This window comes from Opisthocomus hoazin, chromosome 3, assembly GCF_030867145.1.
Source record: "Opisthocomus hoazin isolate bOpiHoa1 chromosome 3, bOpiHoa1.hap1, whole genome shotgun sequence".
Lineage (NCBI taxonomy): Eukaryota > Metazoa > Chordata > Aves > Opisthocomiformes > Opisthocomidae > Opisthocomus > Opisthocomus hoazin.
Genome location: NC_134416.1, coordinates 106,116,844 through 106,136,969, shown reverse-complemented (window position 1 = coordinate 106,136,969; position 20,126 = coordinate 106,116,844). Strand labels below are relative to the sequence as shown.

The 20,126-nt window shown below is 49.0% G+C and overlaps 1 protein-coding gene across 1 annotated transcript in view; it reads right to left on the bottom strand.

Annotated features, from left to right (window-relative positions):
- Positions 1-20,126, bottom strand: part of PHLPP1 (PH domain and leucine rich repeat protein phosphatase 1) — a 155,487-nt gene that overhangs the window by 13,590 nt on the left and 121,771 nt on the right. The window contains exons 10-13 of the mRNA XM_075417166.1: positions 18,951-19,106; positions 7,861-8,061; positions 6,264-6,426; positions 901-1,031 (exon numbers count right to left, since the gene is read on the bottom strand). Of these exons, the coding sequence (XP_075273281.1) occupies positions 901-1,031; positions 6,264-6,426; positions 7,861-8,061; positions 18,951-19,106 (651 nt within the window). The remainder of the gene's footprint in view (positions 1-900; positions 1,032-6,263; positions 6,427-7,860; positions 8,062-18,950; positions 19,107-20,126) is intronic.

Below are 20,126 nucleotides of genomic sequence, written 5' to 3'. Positions count from 1 at the left end.
GTAAAATGGAGATCAAACTGGCCCAACAGCGGTTACACCAAGAGTAGCAGACCCCTTCAGGAGTCACCCCTGAAAGCCATGGCACTGAGCCGGGCAAAGTCACCCCTTTTCAGGAAGCATCAGCTGCCGACCTGTCCATGTAACCTGTTGCTTTCTCTCAGCCTTCTCCTCTCCAGGCTGAACAAGCCCAGCTCTCTCAGCCTCTCCTTGCAGGAGAGATGTTCCAGTCCGCTCACCATCCTCGTAGCCCTTCGCTGGACTCTCTCCATTAGCTCCTCATCTTTCTTGAACTGGGGAGCCCAGACTCCAGATGGGGCCTCACCAGGGCAGAGCAGAGGGGAAGGAGAACCTCCCTCGACCTGCTGGCCACACTCCTCCTAATGCACCCCAGGATCCCATTGGCCTTCTTGGCAGCCAGGGCACACTGCTGGCTCATGGTCAACCTGTCGTCCACCAGGACACCCAGGTCCCTCTCCGCAGAGCTGCTCTGCAGCAGGTCGGCCCCAGCCTGTACTGTGGTGCCCAGCGACAGGACAAGGGGCAATGGGCACAAACTGAGGCACAGGAAGTTCCGTCTGAACAGGAGGAAGAACTTCTTCCCTCTGAGGGTGACGGAGCCCTGGCCCAGGCTGCCCAGGGAGGCTGTGGAGTCTCCTTCTCTGGAGATATTCCAGACCCGCCTGGACAAGGTCCTGTGCAGCCTGCTCTGGGTGACCCTGCTTCGGCAGGGGGTTGGGCTGGGTGACCCACAGAGGTCCCTGCCAACCCCGACCATGCTGTGATTCTGTGACAGGGAGCTGTACCCCCTGGCAGGGATTCCCACTTCCATGTGCCATGGTTTTGTCACATCCCAGCGACAGGAGTCCTTCTGCCCCCTCCCCGCTCCGTACGACCACTTACTTCAGCAGCTCCAGGGTTTTGTGGTCCAGGGCTAATCTGGGATTTCCAGTCAGGTCCAGCTCCTGCAGCTTTGGAGGCAGGTTCTCAGGCAATGTGACTTCGCTCAGTTCATTGCAGCTGAGGTCCACGCACTGCAAAAGCAAAGCGGCCAAATGAGCGAGAGGACTCAGCTTTCACCAAGATCACACAAATTTTGGTTCAATGTAGCAATGCATGTTTCACAAACCATAAAGGCTGCAACCAAGACCTCAGACCATTCACTTAAGTAAGTGCTTCTTACAAAAGGAACTCACGTGGCATTTAGCCATCTTCCCAGATGTCTGGGACACCTAGAAATATGTTCCTTCCGTTTCCATCTCTGGCCAGGTGTCATCTGGCTACAAAGCTGGGAAGTTTTGTCTGCTCATCACAAAGATATCAGCGTGTTCTCAAGTATTTAAGAAAAAGATGTTACCGATGAAGCCAGTCTTTTAACAGACAAAGAAAATGCAGATAAATACAGCCAGGGCCTCTAAGCCACTGGCACAGCAGTCCCTCCTCCGAAGTCAGTTTAAAGCAGCAGGAGTACGAGCACGCTCTCGGGAATTCAGTATTTACTAAGGGATATTAAAATAAGCAGAGTTATGAATGCATGTGGAGGGGAAGAGGAGTAGAGGGGGAAAGGAAAAAAATATCGGAGCAGTTTTCAACATGGTTTTAATTTGTGTCATCTTAGATGGATTCATATTTAAATACAAAGTCCATAAAATGAGGGGGAAAAAAGTTAAAGCTTAAATACTTCAGAAAAAGTGATACAAAACAGCAGAGAAACTTGCTGGTTATCCACCAGCTAAGCACAAATTCGCTAGAACAAGTGCACTAGAATGACAAAATCCCCAAACAAACATTGTTTAAAGCTGCATATCCAGATGTAAGTCAATACACAGGGAAAAAATATGGCATTTTAGACCAAAACCAACTCTCCAAACCCTATCACAGGACCACTAGTGCAGCAAGCACCAAAAATTGCAAAAAAAGATGTTTTGAGAGGACAGAGCAGGCTTCTGTTTAACAGAGGATAGAAGAACTATCCACATCTATTTCTGAAAGTTCATTTTCTGTGTTAAACCTGCCAAAAGAGAAAGACTTCAAAAACTTTAATAAAACAGAAAGCTGAAAGGGGTGGGGGAGGCTTTTCCCAGCCGCACATTTTGACCGTTACATCATTTCCAACGATACGAGTGAGACGCTTCCATGTTTGCAGGTATATTCAAAGAAATTGGGTCCCGAGTTGGAAGAAGGCATAAGATAACCTAGTCAAATCTGGAAAAGAACAATCTCCTAACACTTTATTAAATACAAGCAACAGAAATAGTGAATTTCCGACCTAAATCTTGAATCGTGAGGCTAATATGGAGGCCTTATTATTGGAGTCTCCTTCTCTGGAGATATTGAAGACCTGCCTGGACAAGGTCCTGTGCAGCCTGCTCTGGGTGACCCTGCTTCGGCAGGGGGTTGGACTGGGTGACCCACAGAGGTCCCTTCCAACCCTGACCATTCTGTCATTCTGTGATCATCTACGAAGAACAAACTGCTGACGTTGTCTGAGCCCGATAAGGACATCGGAGTTCAAATCTGCCACGCAGACGAAAGAGCAGACAGCTCAACAGCGCAGCCACTCCAGCCAGCCTCCTCCCTCCGCGCCACTCCTCGCTGCTTCCAGAGAGCCACTAATTACTTCGCAGATTAAAGCCGCCGCCAGCAGGCCTTGCTGTGTTCAACACCATCACCAATTAGATGGAAGAGCATGCCGGAATAACAAGTACAAAAATGGGTGAAGTAATTTCATCGTTCTCGTTAAACGCCCGCTACGCCAAAGGCAGCGATGCTCTGCAGCAGGTCCCGTGGTCTTCAGGCACCAGGGAAGACAGCTTATTTATCAGGTCTGGAGTTCTCAGATGTTATTTGTACTGCTGAAGCAGACGCTGAGGGACTTTCTGCATACCTGTGTTCAATTTAGTCCTTATTCTACTCCCCAGGCAAGCAGGAATGCGCCTTTCCTAACCGATCCCAGTCTCCTCGTGCATCATTTTAACGCGAGGCGGTTTCGCCCCCGCCGTGCAGCACCAGAACAACTCCTGCGACTGCACGCACTGGGCGCGCCAGCTGGAAGACAGGGTTAAATATTCAGCATGTCACTGCATTTACAGCTTTGTGACTCTTTTGTCCAAGGCTGGAAGGGACTTGACGTATCTCCAGTTGCGACTGAAGGTGGCTGTACTGACACCAACCTATTTAACCATGAGAAAAATGATAAAAGATTGAGAGTTTTGTCTTTAAGATGCTGCTGCTACTAGACCTTCACTTATTTTGGATCTCAAGGTAATGCTCCTGTGAAAGACAAGCTTGACCAAAAACCACGACAAGAAACCTCCACATCGCCCTCACCGCCGCAGCCCAGCAAGACAACCATGAAAGAGAAGCAACTCCTCAGTCAACAAAAACCCGACGATAAAGTAAAGCCAGGTCCCGGGAGGGAAAAGCTCTGAGCTCTGCTCAAGCAGTGAGGGCTGCTCCACTGTCTGACTGCGGAGGAACAATTTAAGAAGTGCCCTCTTCTTCTGTAAGGCGAGGAAACTGAAGCCAAACAACAGCGGTAAGGAAGAGTCTACCAGAGCACTGACTCAGGTGTGTGTGCTTCCACACAGAAGACATTTCAGTGTGCACAGACAAACCTATCTCTGACAGTATAAATAACTGTCATAAAACACAATAAAAACCCTAAAAAGAATGTGTAAGACATCTCGGAGACATCCACCGCTCTCTAACGCAGCGTACAACACAGAACTTCCGTAGCCTTGACCGCAGCGTGTAAAAGGCTGAGAGACACCTGTATCACCAAAACGACCTTGCGTTTGGAAATCCTGGAGTCACTGCCAAGTGTAAAAGCATCATCATTTATCCTAGCTTTCCTTCTGAAATTATTTCAGACAGCAGAGTAACCGCTGCTACTAACTGTTCCAGTATCACTGACTCCAAAAACACAACCTGTCACCCTCTCAGGCTAATTAAATACAAAAGCAAAACAGCCGTTACCTCAGATAAAGGTTTCCCAAGAAGTTTGGAGTGTTTGAATGCCATCTCAGTTAAAATTAACCATCAAATATGATATAAGCACAGAGGTGACACGGGACTATACAACTTTGTGTTTTGCTTGTTTCACCAAATGACCAAATCCATACTTCAGGAATAAATTCTGGACTTACTGTGGCACATTTTGAATGCTTCCACGTACCTAAGAAGGAGCTCTGGTTACGCCGAGTAATGGAGACAGCCAGGCAGCACAAGCTGGACCTCCAAACTGACAAACACCAACCCCGACCTAGGGAAATCGCCAAGAGGCCAGAAAAACCCCTGTGCCCAACAAGGCTCCTTCCCATCTGGCACCCACATGAACTCATCTCACGTCAGTCAAAACCAGGCTCGACTGCTGACCAGGCGTTCTCCTTCCACAAAGGTGGAGCCCTGAGCACTGTGTCCTCTTCGGTGAAGGCACGGACGCTGTCCCTGCAGTCCCAGAACAGTCAGTGACATCTGTGCCCGCCTCTTCTGCTACAGAGAACCAAATAACCGTGGGGAACCAGCAGGAAGAAACTGCCGGGTCTTCCAAGAGGGTTCTTCTGCTAGGTGTCACGCCAGAGCAGCACTTTAAAAACTGATGCTCTTCTAGAAAACATTCAGCTTTCCCCAAAACGCACGAAGAAAAGGAAAAAGCAGATCGTTCCCTATCAGCACGTTTACATTATCCTCCTTTTTTTTTTTCTTTTTTTTTGTTAACACCACCCTCATGAGCTACTGGAGAGAGTCCAGCGGAGGGCTACGAGGAAGAGGAGGGGACTGGAGCATCTCTGCTATGAGGAGAGGCTGAGGGAGCTGGGCTTGTTCAGCCTGGAGAAGAGAAGGCTGAGAGGGGACCTTAGAAATGCCTACAAATATCTGCAGGGTGGGGGTCAGGAGGATGGGGCCAAACTCTTTTCAGTGGTGCCCAGCGACAGGACAAGGGGCAATGGGCACAAACTGAAGCAGAGGAAGCTCCAGCTGAACATGAGGAAGAACTTCTTCCCTCTGAGGGTGACGGAGCCCTGGCCCAGGCTGCCCAGGGAGGCTGTGGAGTCTCCTTCTCTGGAGATATTCCAGACCCGCCTGGACAAGGTCCTGTGCAGCCTGCTCTGGGTGACCCTGCTTGGGCAGGGGGTTGGGCTGGGTGACCCACAGAGGTCCCTTCCAACCCCGACCATTCTGTGAGTCTGTGATTCTGTTTCTAAAGAAAGGTCTACTGTGCAGAGCCTCGCTCCCCCACCCCAGTTCTTCCTCTAAGAAAAAAGGCTTTGCTTCTGATTGATTCTAAATGGCCCTCTGCTTCCTCCGGCCATTGTTCCACAGAGGAGGAGCATTCAAAAACCTACAAGTTTCCCTGAGGTTTCCTGGCTAAAACCACAGAGCCCATCTTCACGCGCACTGGCTGTCCAACAGAATTATCGCTCCGGCAGCTCTGCCCGACCCCGGGCGCCGAGGCGCACACGGCAGCCTGGGAACTCAGCCTTTTGCCTTCACAGAGCGCCCGAAGGATGCTGAAGCTGTTCAGAGTCCGTGAACAGGCTGTCAATTCTCAGCCTCGGAGAACGACAGATTTTCCACCACAGCACAAGCTCTGTGTGCTGCGAGTTAAGAGCCTCCCAGCTCTGGCCAGCGGAAACAGCACGCAGTGCGAAATGCTCCGCACCACAGCCAGGCGAGAATCACAGAATCATAGAAAGTTTTGGGTCAGAAGGGACCCCCAGAGGTCATCTAGTCCAACCCCCCCGCAGCGAGCAGGGACACCGCTAACGAGATCAGGGTGCTCAGAGCCCTGTCCAACCTGGGCTTGAATGTTTCCAGGGATGGGGTCTCCACTGCCTCTCTGGGCAACCCATCTCTGTCCCGAAGGCCTATCCTATTTTGTAGCTCCAGTGGTTTTTAACACGTGCTCTACACAAAGTCCATTCCTACACAATCAACCAATTGCCAAGGCAGCAAGAGCTCACTGCGCATAGCTCTTGCCAAATGTTTAAGTCATATCACAACAGGCTGCCACAGGAAGACAATTAACCCTTATTTGGCAGAGAAGATAGGATCTAGTGAAGGTGAGCACAAAACCAGGTTCTGAGGTTCTGCTTCCATGCCACTCCGAGGCGGCACAGCGGCGAGTATGATGCATATGACCTCAAAGCAGAAATCCACTTTCTGAGATCATACTATCTGGTAGTAATGAGAGACGTGAGGGGGGAAGGGAATTGGTAAAGTCACCTCATACTTCCTTTTTTCACAGCGCCTTTGTTCCTTACCTTTATTTCAGAGAGCTGCATGACTTCTGGGAAGACTTCGATGCAGTTGGAGTGAGCAATCACAGTGTGCATGCGTCTGCAGTTCATGATGGTCGTTGGAATGGCTTTCAGTTTGTTCCCACTGATATCAATTTCCTCCAAGTCTTCCAGCTTGGCCATTTTGCTAGGAAAACGAGAATTTTTCTTTTAAAGGACACGCATATTTTATTTTGAAGTGGTGATGAGAGCAGTGGTTTTCATTATACTGAGAAAATAAAATTGCAGACTTTGATCCTTGTTCACAGCAGTGCCTGTCACCTCTCCTCACATCAGATGCTCAGGCAGTTGTGGAACAAAATGTCTGCGTCTTCTGTCAATGTTTTGTTAATGCTGCTTTTCAAGTTACTTATTTTGCTTACATTTCACTTGCTCACCAGCTCACTTTCACTCTTTTTCCTCCTTTCTTCCTCTTTCTTTCAACCGGTTTCTTACTTCATCCCAAATTCTTCCCTCCACCTTTTAGCATCCCACTCAGCGCTCTCCCCCCAAGTCACCTCCCTCCATCCCCCTCGCCACTGAAGTCCTGCTGCTCAGAACATCACACAAGGACACAGATGCCTCCTCCCTTATTTACTGGCATCTCTTATCCAAGGTTGTACCTCATCAGCTTTACAGCACATCTCACAGTTGAAAGATTTCTGATTAAAACAGAGTGAATCGGAAGCACAGAAACTGCTCCCAAGGTGGAAACTCCTGCTGGAATGAGAGGATTTTTCCCTAGTGGAGTTTCGTCCACTTCCAGAGGACGTTTCCCGACTGCTATGCTCCCAAATCTCCCGTAAAACACAGCCCACCGGCCCAGGCTGCCCAGGGAGGCTGTGGAGTCTCCTTCTCTGGAGATATTCCAGACCCGCCTGGACAAGGTCCTGTGCAGCCTGCTCTGGGTGACTCTGCTTGGGCAGGGGGTTGGGCTGGGTGACCCACAGAGGTCCCTTCCAACCCCGAATGTTCTGTGATTCTGTGGGTACTTCTAGTGATAGCTCTGTTCTGGCGTTTCTGGTGAACATTTACTGATGATACTGGTGGTTACTGCGACTTACAACCTCGGTGGATTTATATGAACATTGAAGGACTGCCTGTTAGAGACTTCTGAGTAGTGTTCGAGATCCAGCTGTGCCTAACTTCATGGAGCTATTCCAGGAGAGTCTGATCCTAGGAACCGGGTCGCTCAGGCTGCTTTCCCTTGCCCATAACTTCACTGAAGACTAATTTCTCAGCACGAGGTCCTATGCAGCCTGCTCTGGGTGACCCTGCTTCGGCAGGGGGTTGGGCTGGGTGACCCACAGAGGTCCCTTCCAACCCTGACCATGCTGTGATTCTGGGATTAGCGCAGCTGAAGAGTTTCAAGCTCAGAACACACCACCCAACACGCAGCACTCGCTCGGCTGTGTGGTGCAACGCACAAGAGGGCACTGCAGGGGAACCCACTCGCTGCAGCATCACGACGCTCAAAATCCAGCCTGGCCACCAAGCTTCGGGGCAGTTTCGCTCCCACCGTGGCCACGTTTCGCGCTGCTCGCCCGTCGGTGGGCCAGAGGCAGCCACACCAGCTACTCACCTCGCGGGGAAGCTCTGCAGGCGATTGTAAGCCATGTGCAAGATCTTCAGGCGCGGGTGGCCCGTCAGCAGGGGCACGCATTTATCTGTGAGGTGGTTGTTGGTCAGATACAGCTCCTGCAAGATGCTGTGGGTTTCTTCGGAAAGAGTGGCTGGAGGAAGCATTTCCAGTTTGTTGGCAGAGGCGTTGAGAAATCTCAGGCTGCAAAGAGAAGTTGCATCAGGAAGTGCAGTGAAACATCCTACAGGTTTTGTCTAGAGGTGTAAATGAAATCTCTGTTTTCGAGAGTTTAGTTATAAAGCAGAGGTCAAAAGCAATAAGTTCACAACAGTGGAGAGAAAGACCAAAAATCCAGCATTGTATGAACAAAACTTCTGGTCGTTTTTTTAAATGAACACATTTGTGCAAAAAAAAAAACCCAACAGCAAAATGAGCATGTCAAAATGCCTCTGTCCCCTTACCAAGACTTCAGTACCTCCACCATCACTACAGACATACCTTAAGAGCAGTAACAAACCACGTCATTTCCATATTCATTCCACACAAAAATGAACTCTGAATTCATCATCAACGAACCACGAGAGTATAGCTGCCCTTCAAGTGACTGAAAGAAGTCACTGGTAGAAAAGTCAGCCAATTTTTCAGTATTTTAAAGACTGGCTAGGGTGCAGGCGGTATTTTGTTTAAACCTGCAGGCCTGAAAAGCTACAAAGTATGAAAAAGTCCTCTTTGAATATCTGGATAACTAAAGATGCACCAAATGCAAAAAGAAACCTGAGACCAAGCAGCAATTTGCCTTTTAGGTTTTAAAGACAGACGGTCCTAATAGCAAATTAAATTTATAAAGTTATGTACTTGCTTGCTGATGAGCAAGACCTGAGACCAAGCAGCAATTTGCCTTTTAGGTTTTAAAGACAGACGGTCCTAATAGCAAATTGAATTTATATAGTTACGTACTTGCATGCTGGTGCAGCAAGACCACCAGATCTTTAGGTAGCTCCTGAGTGCCCTTCCCCTACTCCCCAAAGCAGCAGAAGCCCTTGTCAGTATTTTCTGCAGCCCCACCACCAGCAGCGAGGGCTGAAGCACAGAAATGAAGCTGTTCTTCCTCCTTCAAAGGACTTTTTCCAGGATGGGAAGAAGACCTGTTGAGGTGTTGGCACTGCCCGCTCCTGCTCGTCGAGTTCTGCAGGCAGAGCGTTCGGGTTTCTTAGGGGAGTTTGGAGATCACGGCGGCACTGGAGAAATACACACCATGGGCAGCTTGAGGGCTAGAATTCACACGAGCAAGTCCAAAGAAATGGAAAAATCAGTCTGTTCTTCCTTTAGTAACCAGCTCTGGCACCACCATGCCTTTTCAACAGGAATAAGACCCCTCTCTTCCTTCCTCCCCTTCTCAGCAAGGGCTGCCTCGGAGGCGAGCGTGTGCCTGCCAGTCTGCAGCGGCCGCGTTCGAACCAGGCTCCTTCCAGCCAACACCGACGGGCCGCTGCACGGGGCGAAGCCGTGCTCGAGAATGAGGGCTCAGAAATGAGCTGGCTGAAGCCTACGAAGCCACTGATACGGACAGAAAAGGCAGGCGCGCTCCCGTCGTCGATCTGAAGCGATAAAATATTGATAGCTTCTCCCACGCAGGCAGGAATCCACACTGACCTTTGAGGTCTGTTAATGAATGGAATGGATTTGCCGGAGTTGCAGCTGGTTGGAACTTGCTCAGCAGCAAGTCCTTCCCCTCTACACTGCCCTGGTGAGGCCTCATCTGGAGCACTGTGTCCAGTACTGGGCTCCCCAGTTCAAGAAAGATGAAGAGCTACTGGAGAGAGTCCAGCGGAGGGCTACGAGGATGGTGAGGGGACTGGAGCATCTCTCCTACGAGGAGAGGTTGAGGGAACTGGGCTTGTTCAGCCTGAAGAAGAGAAGGCTGCGAGGGGACCTTATAAATGCTGATAAATATCTGCAGGGTGGGTGTCAGGAGGATGGGGCCAAGCTCTTTTCAGTGGTGCCCAGTGACAGGACAAGGGGCAATGGGCACAAACTGAGGCACAGGAAGTTCCGTCTGAACATGAGGAAGAACTTCTCTCTGAGGGTGATGGAGCCCTGGCCCAGGCTGCCCAGGGAGGCTGTGGAGTCTCCTTCTCTGGAGATATTCCAGACCCGCCTGGACAAGGTCCTGTGCAGCCTGCTCTGGGTGACCCTGCTTCGGCAGGAGGGTTGGACTAGATGACCCACAGAGGTCCCTTCCAACCCCTACTATTCTGTGATTCTGTGAAGTAAGGGTCAGACACGCTACAGAGGAGTCACGTGGAACGCTAGAGGATTAAAAACCCCACTATTTCCATCAGAAGCAAAAAAAATCTCCCGGCGCTGCGCAGAACCGAAACTAGGTTAGCGGTTTTGCACAGACAGAGGAGTCCGCTTTGGAGAAACACAGTTTAATCCTCAGGCTCATTCATTATTCACAAGGGTGGTAAAACTCCAGAGGAGGAAGGCAGGATTAATACAGAGAAGGGAATAAGCAGCTGAAAGGTTTTTAAAATTATTTATCTATTCTAAAAAGATGCTGCTCAATTCCACCCTTTAGCTATAAACAAGAAATACATGAAACTCATTCAAAGTTGGATCGTTAAGCTGAAGCACACAACCACATCAACGGTTCCCCTGCTTAATTAAACACCAGCAAGCACACCAGTTGCTGAGGTACAGACAACCATTACTTTGGCAACTTCAATCTAATATGCATGATGGTCTCCTCTCTCCACAAAAAAGGCACTTTAATTAACATTAAAGCCACAATACCTTTCGTACCGCTTTTAGTACAAAATGGTCTTCAGCTCAGCCTGGAAAGGCTCAAGTAATAAAAAGGTTTCAGAGCGCTGGGAGAAGTGAACTTTCACAGCAATACAACAGGCACGAGCAGGTGGAAGCAAAACCTCCCCCAGGAAAGGGCATGTTCTGCTGCCCTGGAGAGGAATCTGTATTTTACTTACGTTCTTGCAAGCTGTAGCAGCTAACCTGGAGCGCTGCACGGGTACCTTCTTTTAATAACCGAAGAGAGCCAAACCCTAGCGAGCATCCTCTGGCTGTGAGGTTCAGAAGAACGCAGGTTCACTCCAGTACAGCTAGCCCAAAGCACAGCTGAAAGCTCTAAGGAAAAGTACACTGCTCTGATAACGCTGAAATTCATGCAGACTACTGTCCTGCAGCCATTTTAAATTCCAAAGAAAAATGAATCAAACAAAAGGTCTCCTGTTTTTAATAAACTTTCAACATTGGCTGAATACAACAAGAAATTTCAAGCTGTTCCCTCACTGATATTAAAAGTTGCAGGAAATCTGCGTATTCCTGCCAAAAATAAGTTTTGATGCAATGTATCATCCAGCGGGGAAAGGGGAGAGGAGAGCTGCTGCTCCGCACCCCCCCTGCCCTGTTGCCCAACCTTCCAGAAAGCGACACGACGATGCCGGAAACCAATCCCCGTTATCCCGACCTCCAGCCCAGGGCCTGGGTGAGAACCAGGTTTTGGTGGCTGGCAAAACCTTGCCAACAGCCTGGAATTTCGGGAACCCTGCGGCAGCAGGATCTCTCGCCGACCCCGTAGGTAACAACTCACGGCTGGGTAGTGCTCAGCACCCAGGTTCAGGATAGTCACCTACTAATCTCTGCCTGTAGCTTACAGCATTAGAATTAAATTAACTTTTTAGGAAAGAGTATGCTGCTTATTTATATGTTCCTTTTGACCAGCTGTTACATTAAAATGGTAAAAGCATTCTGAAACGATAATTCTTTCAAGATATTCTCTGGATTTAAAATAAAAAAAAAAAAAGGGGGAGGGGGACACACCATTCCTTGGGCAGAGAACAGAATGAACTGACTGCTTGCTACTGCCAAAGCTTTGTCAGTTCTGTGCTATAATCTTATGTTGTCTGTGTCCTGTCCGTGTCCCCCCCAAAGAAAAACACCCTGTACTTGCCCATCAGGTTTTCCCTCACGCTGATTTAACACAGCAGCTCTCCTCCAGGTTATCTCCTCTCCCCTCTTTCTTCCTCCTCGTGCTACGTGCCAGCTGCTGCCTTCGAGGGCACATCTTACAAATGCCCTCCAGAGGAGTGGGAATTTACTCGGGCACAACCGTTCCCACCTCTCCCGTGCACGGACTTCAACTGATTCATGTTCCTTGAAGATATCCCACTCGTACTGCTTATCAGATGGAAGCAGAATGTCAAGTATTAAAGCTCAGTCCAAAATTAATTGTTTCCCTTTCCAATTCCACCCACACACTATACCACAGGCTCATGAAAAAAGCACAGCATGGCTACAAAAACCTGAATTCAGCAGCCGGCGCACATACCAGGGTAGAATATAGCAAGGAGAGCATGAATTCACAAGTACTGAAAGAGCCTCGGAGATCAAGAAAGCAACCAAGGCACTGGCAGGGAGATGCCAGAACTCTTCCGCTTCGACAAGGTGCAAATTCTCCTCTGGGGTAATAATATAAACATTGATCTCCGGCCAGAGTAAGCCACCTTCAGTTTTCTGGGGTATTAAAGTACGACCCCTTGCTGGATTTAACTTCTCCAAGAGACAAAACAGAAAAAAAAGACTGTCCCAAAGACTGTCTATCTGGATTTTTGTAAAGCCTTTGACACGGTCCCCCACAACATCCTTCTCTCTAAATTGGAGAGCCATGGATTTGATGGGTGGACCATTCGGTGGATAAGGAATTGGTTGGATGGTCACAGCCAAAGGGTAGTGGTCAACGGCTCAATGTCCAGATGGAGACCAGTGACGAGTGGAATCCCTCAGGGGTCCGTACTGGGACCAGTGCTGTTCAATATATTTATCAATGACATGGACAGCGACATTGAGTGTACCCTCAACAAGTTTGCAGATGACACCAAGCTGAGTGGTACGGTTGAGACACCAGAAGGACAGGATGCCATCCAGAGGGACCTGGACAAGCTGGAGAGGTGGGCCTGTGTGAACAGATGTGAGAACAGAGCACCTCCCAAATCCTCACCATTTTCTGAGGTAGCCTGGCAAACTTGGCTTGCTGGTAAGCCACCACGGAGAAATGTAAATTCTCCAACAAGCTGAGGAATGTTCACCATTAAAAGGAGCAGCCCAGACCAGTGCAGGAGTGTGGCCAGCAGGTCGAGGGAGGTTCTCCTTCCCCTCTACACTGCCCTGGTGAGGCCCCATCTGCAGTGCTGTGTCCAGTTCTGGGCTCCCCAGTTCAAGAAAGATGAGGAGCTACTGGAGAGAGTCCAGCGGAGGGCTATGAGGATGGTGAGGGGACTGGAGCATCTCCCCTACGAGGAGAGGCTGAGGGAGCTGGGCTTGTTCAGCCTGGGGAAGAGAAGGCTGAGAGGGGACCTTAGAAATGCTTACAAATATCTGCAGGGTGGGGGTCAGGAGGATGGGGCCAGACTCTTTCCAGTGGTGCCCAGCGACAGGACAAGGGGCAACGGGCACAAACTGAAGCAGAGGAAGCTCCAGCTGAACATGAGGAAGAACTTCTTCCCTCTGAGGGTGATGGAGCCCTGGCCCAGGCTGCCCAGGCAGGCTGTGGAGTCTCCTTCTCTGGAGATATTCAAGCCCCGCCTGGACAAGGTCCTGTGCAGCCTGCTGCAGGTGACCCTGCTTCGGCAGGGGGTTGGACTGGGTGACCCACAGAGGTCCCTTCCAACCCCGACCATGCTGTGAGTCTGCGATTCTGCATCCAATGGTGAAGCAGCAGCAAATCAAACCCGCCGTGCTTAGCTTGAAAGCACTGATAAGAGCTGGAAAGAAAACTGCGGCTGCAAAAAGAGAAGACGCAGAGAAATCAAGCTCTCCGGTTTGGCCTGTGCCCCGAGATCTCCATCAGCACAGAGCAATCAAAAGTACAAAGTAGCTTCTTCAGTCCCTTCTGCAGAGACATGCCCTCAATTTCTGGTAGCCTAATCCTAAAATAATTTGTGATTGTGGTAGCAGGTGTGTGAGGAGGAATCCTGTAAGCTAAGTGTGTCTGGGGGGGGAAAGAAAAGGAGGGAGGGAGGGGAAAATCAAGGCAGTTTTGCCAGCCCATGCAAAAGAGAGTATTTCTTCTCCTTTAAAACGGAAAAAAAAAAAAAAAAAAAAAAGAAAAAGAAGAAGAAAGGACGGAAACACTCAAGTGAATCCCCTTCCTGTTGACAGATTGCCAAAAAACCACTGAACTGCTGCTGTCTCCTCAGCTCTTACTTTCTAACCTATCTTTAGCTGTCTCATGAGCTGGGATTTCCCCAGTTTCTAATACATCTGATTGCAAACCCTAACCTTCCAGCAAAGAAATAAGTGCAGCTAAGCATTTCTGCAACAAAAGCACGTGCATCAAACGCTCAAACCGTTCTTTGATTCAGTTGGCTTTGCTCCCTCTCTCCCTCTCCTGCGTCCACGACAGGACCGAGGATGGTGAGGGGACTGGAGCATCTCTCCTGCGAGGAGAGGCTGAGGGAGCTGGGCTTGTTCAGCCTGGAGAAGAGAAGGCTGAGAGGGGACCTAATAAATGCTGATAAATATCTGCAGGGTGGGTCTCAGGAGGATGGGGCCAAGCTCTTTCCAGTGGTGCCCAGCGACAGGACAAGGGGCAACGGGCACAAACTGAAGCAGAGGAAGTTCCAGCTGAACAGGAGGAAGAACTTCTTCCCTCTGAGGGTGATGGAGCCCTGGCCCAGGCTGCCCAGGGAGGCTGTGGAGTCTCCTTCTCTGGAGATATTCCTGACCCGCCTGGACAAGGTCCTGTGCAGCCTGCTCTGGGTGACCCTGCTTGGGCAGGGGGCTGGGTTGGGTGACCCACAGAGGTCCCTGCGAACCCCGACCATGCTGGGATTCTGTGAATCCTTGCATCAAAAAGCAGCAGCCACGGTGAGTGGAAATGGCAAATACCAAACAAAGTCAAGTTTAACCGGGTCACCTTCCACAACTCCAGGGGTTTGTACTGAAAACATCCATACTGATTGGAAAGGAAGCTCGGGCCAGGAGCAAGCCCTCGCCCCCCGCTACTCTGTCTCTGTTTTCAAAGCCCCCTGACCTCCGCCACTGCTCTTCCACCATACCCAGCCAAAGCTCTTGGATGCTTGCTCGTCTTACCCGCAGGGCATTCTTACAGGCTTGGGGGTGGACCTGCTGGAGAGCAGCTCTGCGGAGAGGGACCTGGGTGTCCTGGTGGACGACAGGTTGACCATGAGCCAGCAGTGTGCCCTGGCTGCCAAGAAGGCCAATGGGATCCTGGGGTGCATCAAGAAGAGTGTGGCCAGCAGGACGAGGGAGGTTCTCCTTCCCCTCTACACTGCCCTGGTGAGGCCTCATCTGGAGTACTGTGTCCAGTTCTGGGCTCCCCAGTTCAAGAAAGATGAAGAGCTACTGGAGAGAGTCCAGCGGAGGGCTACGAGGATGGTGAGGGGACTGGAGCATCTCTCCTACGAGGAGAGGTTGAGGGAGCTGGGCTTGTTCAGCCTGGGGAAGAGAAGGCTGAGAGGGGACCTTATAAATGCCTACAAATATCTGCAGGGTGGGTGTCAGGAGGATGGGGCCAAGCTCTTTTCAGTGGTGCCCAGTGACAGGACAAGGGGCAACAGGCACAAACTGAAGCAGAGGAAGCTCCAGCTGAACAGGAGGAAGAACTTCTTCCCTCTGAGGGTGACGGAGCACTGGCCCAGGCTGCCCAGGGAGGCTGTGGAGTCTCCTTCTCTGGAGATATTCCAGCCCCGCCTGGACAAGGTCCTGTGCAGCCTGCTGTAGGTGACCCTGCTTCAGCAGGGGGGTTGGACTGGGTGACCCACAGAGGTCCCTTCCAACCGCTACTATTCTGTGATTCTGTGATTCTGTACAACGAGTTTTCGAGCCATTAAATGGGAGTTTGGTGCAAGCTGGTCGAGGCAGGCAGTAAAAAGCCTGCAGGAGAACCGGACAGAGCGGGGAAGGCACCCCAACAGGGGAAGCAGTGGGCAGAGACGCAAGGCTGCAGGAATGCCGGTGCACGAAAACCAGTTCAGGACTCAGGCTGGGAGTTTTCCCCCATCAGCTGCAGCACTTGCATGAATTCTCTGTTTCTGCAGCATCTGGTAACGACAAATGAAGAGATTATCTGGCTGCCTCTTTGGCACTCATCTTGCCAAGAAAATCCCCACCCTACAAGAGAAATCCTTGCTAACACGATCAAGATGCGCATACTTTCAGTGCAGTGAACAGAACCAAGTTCTGCCTTGGTCAGAGAAATGTTTCATAGGCTAGTCTGCAATTTCTCTTCGAGTCACAGTTTAAAATAGAAAACTAATTAAAAAGCAGACCAACAAAATACCCTTGAATTACACTCTTCCGCACAGAACGACACCTTTTCATTGCTCTGTGAAGGATTAAGGCAGAAAAGCGATGCTCGTTGATTCTTCTATGCAGAGAACAGAGCTTTTTTCAGTATTTTTTGAGTATTTTTAGTGAAAGTGATGTTCTCTCTTCGCGCACCAATGCACTGATTTCCCTCCCTTCCTCAGATGTTCTAGATGTCCAAGCCCACCAGTGCTTGTGCTGAAGTTTGCCCAGGGCACTTCACACCCACTTTGTCAAATACTCCGGATCGAGCAGGAGAAAGCGTTTCTAATTCACAGCACGAGACTTCACCTCCAGACAAGATATCATCTGTCAGCTGCACAGACCTGAGCACCTTTCCAAAAAAAATAAAATCAAGAGAAAGGTGTTCCCTGTAGGAAATTCTAACCCTAAAACTCTACTGCTGTTTTCCTTCACAGTTCTCCCTTTTGCAGCACTCACAGGAGCAGCAGCGTGGACAAGCCAAGCCATCTCAGCCAGCAAAGGGGTAGGCAACGAGGGGGAAAACCCCACCCAAGCCAACCGCTTCATCATCCTCACCAGCGAGGAAGGCTGCCGCGGCGATGAGACGCCGGAACGGGTCAGCTCTGCTGGCCTCCTGCGACGGCACACGGCTTTGGGAACACCCGTACGAAACTCGGGCCCCGTACTGCTCAGAAGCTGCAGAACATCAAAGCCATGGAGGGGGAAAAATCTCCAAGCCTGAACTAACCATTTAATGCTGTTATTCAATATATTTTTAAATTCTACCTCTTCTCAGCACAACTCAGAAGCAAACTTGTGGAAATCTATCCCCAGTAGCTTGCTAACTTCTCTTAGCCAACTTGTGGAAATCTATCCCCAATCCTAGTTTTAGCTCATTCTTATTCATTTTGGCATCACCAAAAAAAAAAAGCTGTCTACAGTTTTGTAGCTCGGTTTAAAAAGGTGAGTTTCAGCACAAAAAATTCAGGTTCTCTCTCACTGCCAAAACTGCACTAGTCTACATCCTAGACCTACAACCTGGATTTTTTAACAGAAATTTTACAAAATTATTTCTCTCTTTGCTTTCAAAGATGCTAATAGCTTTCTGAAACTTACTTCAAGGTTTCTTTCCAAGTTAACAGTAGGAATTTCAACATGGGACCTGTAAATAGCTTTTCTTTTTTTGACCTAATGTCGCAACTTCCTGTTAAAAAACACCTTTTTACAAGGCTTCATTTCTGAAGTTCATACAATCTCTAATGTACAACAGTTTTAAAAGTCATCCACAAGACAATCACAGCTGCTGATGGAGATACCCGTGCCCCACGAACAGGCTACAAATGTCACCACTTTTAAATAGAAATGTGCCAGATAACCACAATTATTACGGCAGTGACATCGCTCAGTTTCAATGCTTTGACTGCCCTTTTAAGTAAAGTTTCAACTGAAACAGCAAATTCACATCAGAATAACTGTGCTGATAATCAATTTATATCCAAAGGCTTGAATATACCTATACAGGCTTGAACGTGGGCAGGTATGCAATAGTGTTATTGAAAAAAAGAAAACCCAACCCAAACCAACAAAACCCAAAGAACAAAAATTATTTTAAAGGTTCTTTAAAGCAAATCAAGGCTGAATGTCATACTGGTTTGCAAAACCAAATCCCTGTCCTAGTGAAGTTCACCTTTTAAAAGACATTTTTTAACCTAAACGATAAAACCCTCAGGACATTACTGTAAAAGACTAAGTCAAGAGTTTATTTAGCAACCACCTCAACCACCAACCTACTTCTCCAACTCTCCACGCTGAACCCCAGGAAATTTAACCAGAGGTTCACAGCAGAATGAGCAGTATAAAAGTAGGGGTTTTGCAATCCTCTTAACTGGGCGAGGAGCTGCGACAGCGAGACCACCACTGCTTCTGCTCCTCCACCTCTCCAGCAGCCCAGGAGCTCTGCGCTCCTTTTGTCACAGCCGGGATCAGCAATCAAAGCCCACAGCAGACGATCTCGCTGTCTGTGAAATTCTGCGTGGGTTGAGAGCTCCGAACCCCCCCGACTACACGTGGAAGCGCCGAGGTGCAAGGAAGGCTGAGACCACGCGGGGCAAGCCCATCCGCCAGCCCCAGATTAGGCTACCAGCCTCCCCTGTTTCAGTCACAGCCACTTTGCAGGATCTGTTCATACCCAGGAAGGAAGATTATGAAGACTCTGAGGCTAAAGCAACAGCAGCATAAAAATAACAATCCAGAAAGCAGATTGACTGGTGACACCAGCTAAATTAGCCGCAAACGTTTGAAAAGCATAAAAAAATATTCACAAAGCAAGGACAGGGGAATATCTGAGTTCTTCTGACAGCCTTATGCACAGATTTTGTTTTGTTTGACAGGTATAAATAAGTTCTAGCCTCTGACTGAAGGGGGAAAAAATAAGCTTTCACACTCCATCAAACAAGCCTAAGGAATATGTATTTAAAGAAACTGCCACTAACCCATCTCAGTGGATGTAGCAGAAAATAGCATGTGCTTCGCTGTACAGCCAGATTTCAAGAAGTAGGTGTTCGGCAGGAGCTTAGTGGGGAAAAAGAAGCAACCATATAAGGCAACAAAACCAGAATAAAAAGAATGTGTTCTGGTAAGTTGGGCAGACATCTGTTCTTACCACGCGAGGCTTGGCAGCTTTTGAATCAGGGGAACCTCAGATTACCCTTTCAGCTAGGAAGGAACACGAAAGGCAAGGTTCCTCACAGCGAGTTGAGATCAGATGTCTTTATATTTACCTGTCTGCTTTCAAAAGCAGGTTAGATGGCAGTTCAAGGAGCTGGTTGTGTTGCACGTCCAGGACCTCCACCTGTGTTCGCTCGAGCCGATCCGGTAGCCTTCCTAACAGGTTATGTCCTGCCAGCAGCTTACGCAAGCTATTATTGTAAAACAACCTTAGAGGAAGAAAAAAAACACAAAAAAATGAGAAAAATCTAAACTGTTGAGTTCCTTTGAGAACTTAGGTGCGATATCACAGTTCATTACAAGAAAGTGATTCAGCCAGCTGATTAGCAGACACGGTATTAATTACGCAGAGATCCAAGAGTGTCTTCCCACTCTCCACCAACTTCTTGAAAAGGTTGTTCAGAGACGGGGAAGGAGGTTTAAGGATGATTCAGGAGTGAAAGCAGTGAGAAAGGGTTATCTTACTGCACTGTATGGAACACGAACACAGAAGCACGACAGTGAAGGAGGTAACTGCTGACAACGGCTGCAGAAAACGGCACATGTGGGATCCCCCTGGCTAATGGCAGAACTTCAGAAGTGTGGGTGAAATCACCAGCCGCCCCACGAGCTTCGTAGTGCTCTCTTCATCGTTTGCTGACTCACAACCCGATGCAATCCCCACCCCCCATTTTCCTTTTCTGTTAATACCAGGCTAACACAAAGCCTCCTTTCCAGTTCTACAGCGAATGAAATTTATCTAATCGGCTTTACTTTCTTGAGCTTTCACAAGCGGTGGATGACCTGGAGTCCCATCCCCCCGCTCCATTTTTTGGAGGGGCTGGAGGAGAAGTGAGAAACGTAGAGAGACAAGAACAAATGACTGTTTAATCAAACAGTAAAGCTAAAATTTGCAGTATAAACGATGTAATGAGGAGTAATCTGCACCCAAAGACCTTAAAAATGGAGCAACTCTCTATTTTGAACAAGAATCACTTTGAGCAAATCAAGAAGAAAGATGATTCTTCATCTGCCACCCGTCTCACATTCCCGCTACCGCACTGTTTAATCTGGCGAGCCTGCGCATCACGCTGACCTGTTTCAATCGAAGACTCTCAAATTACTCAGCATTAAAGCCAGAATCTTCTTCCCTCTGTTACAATAACCCAAATACACGTGAAGAGCCTCCCTGCCCCTTGCCTACAACGCATCAGGTCATCGGATTATTGTGCCAAAACAACCAGTGAAGT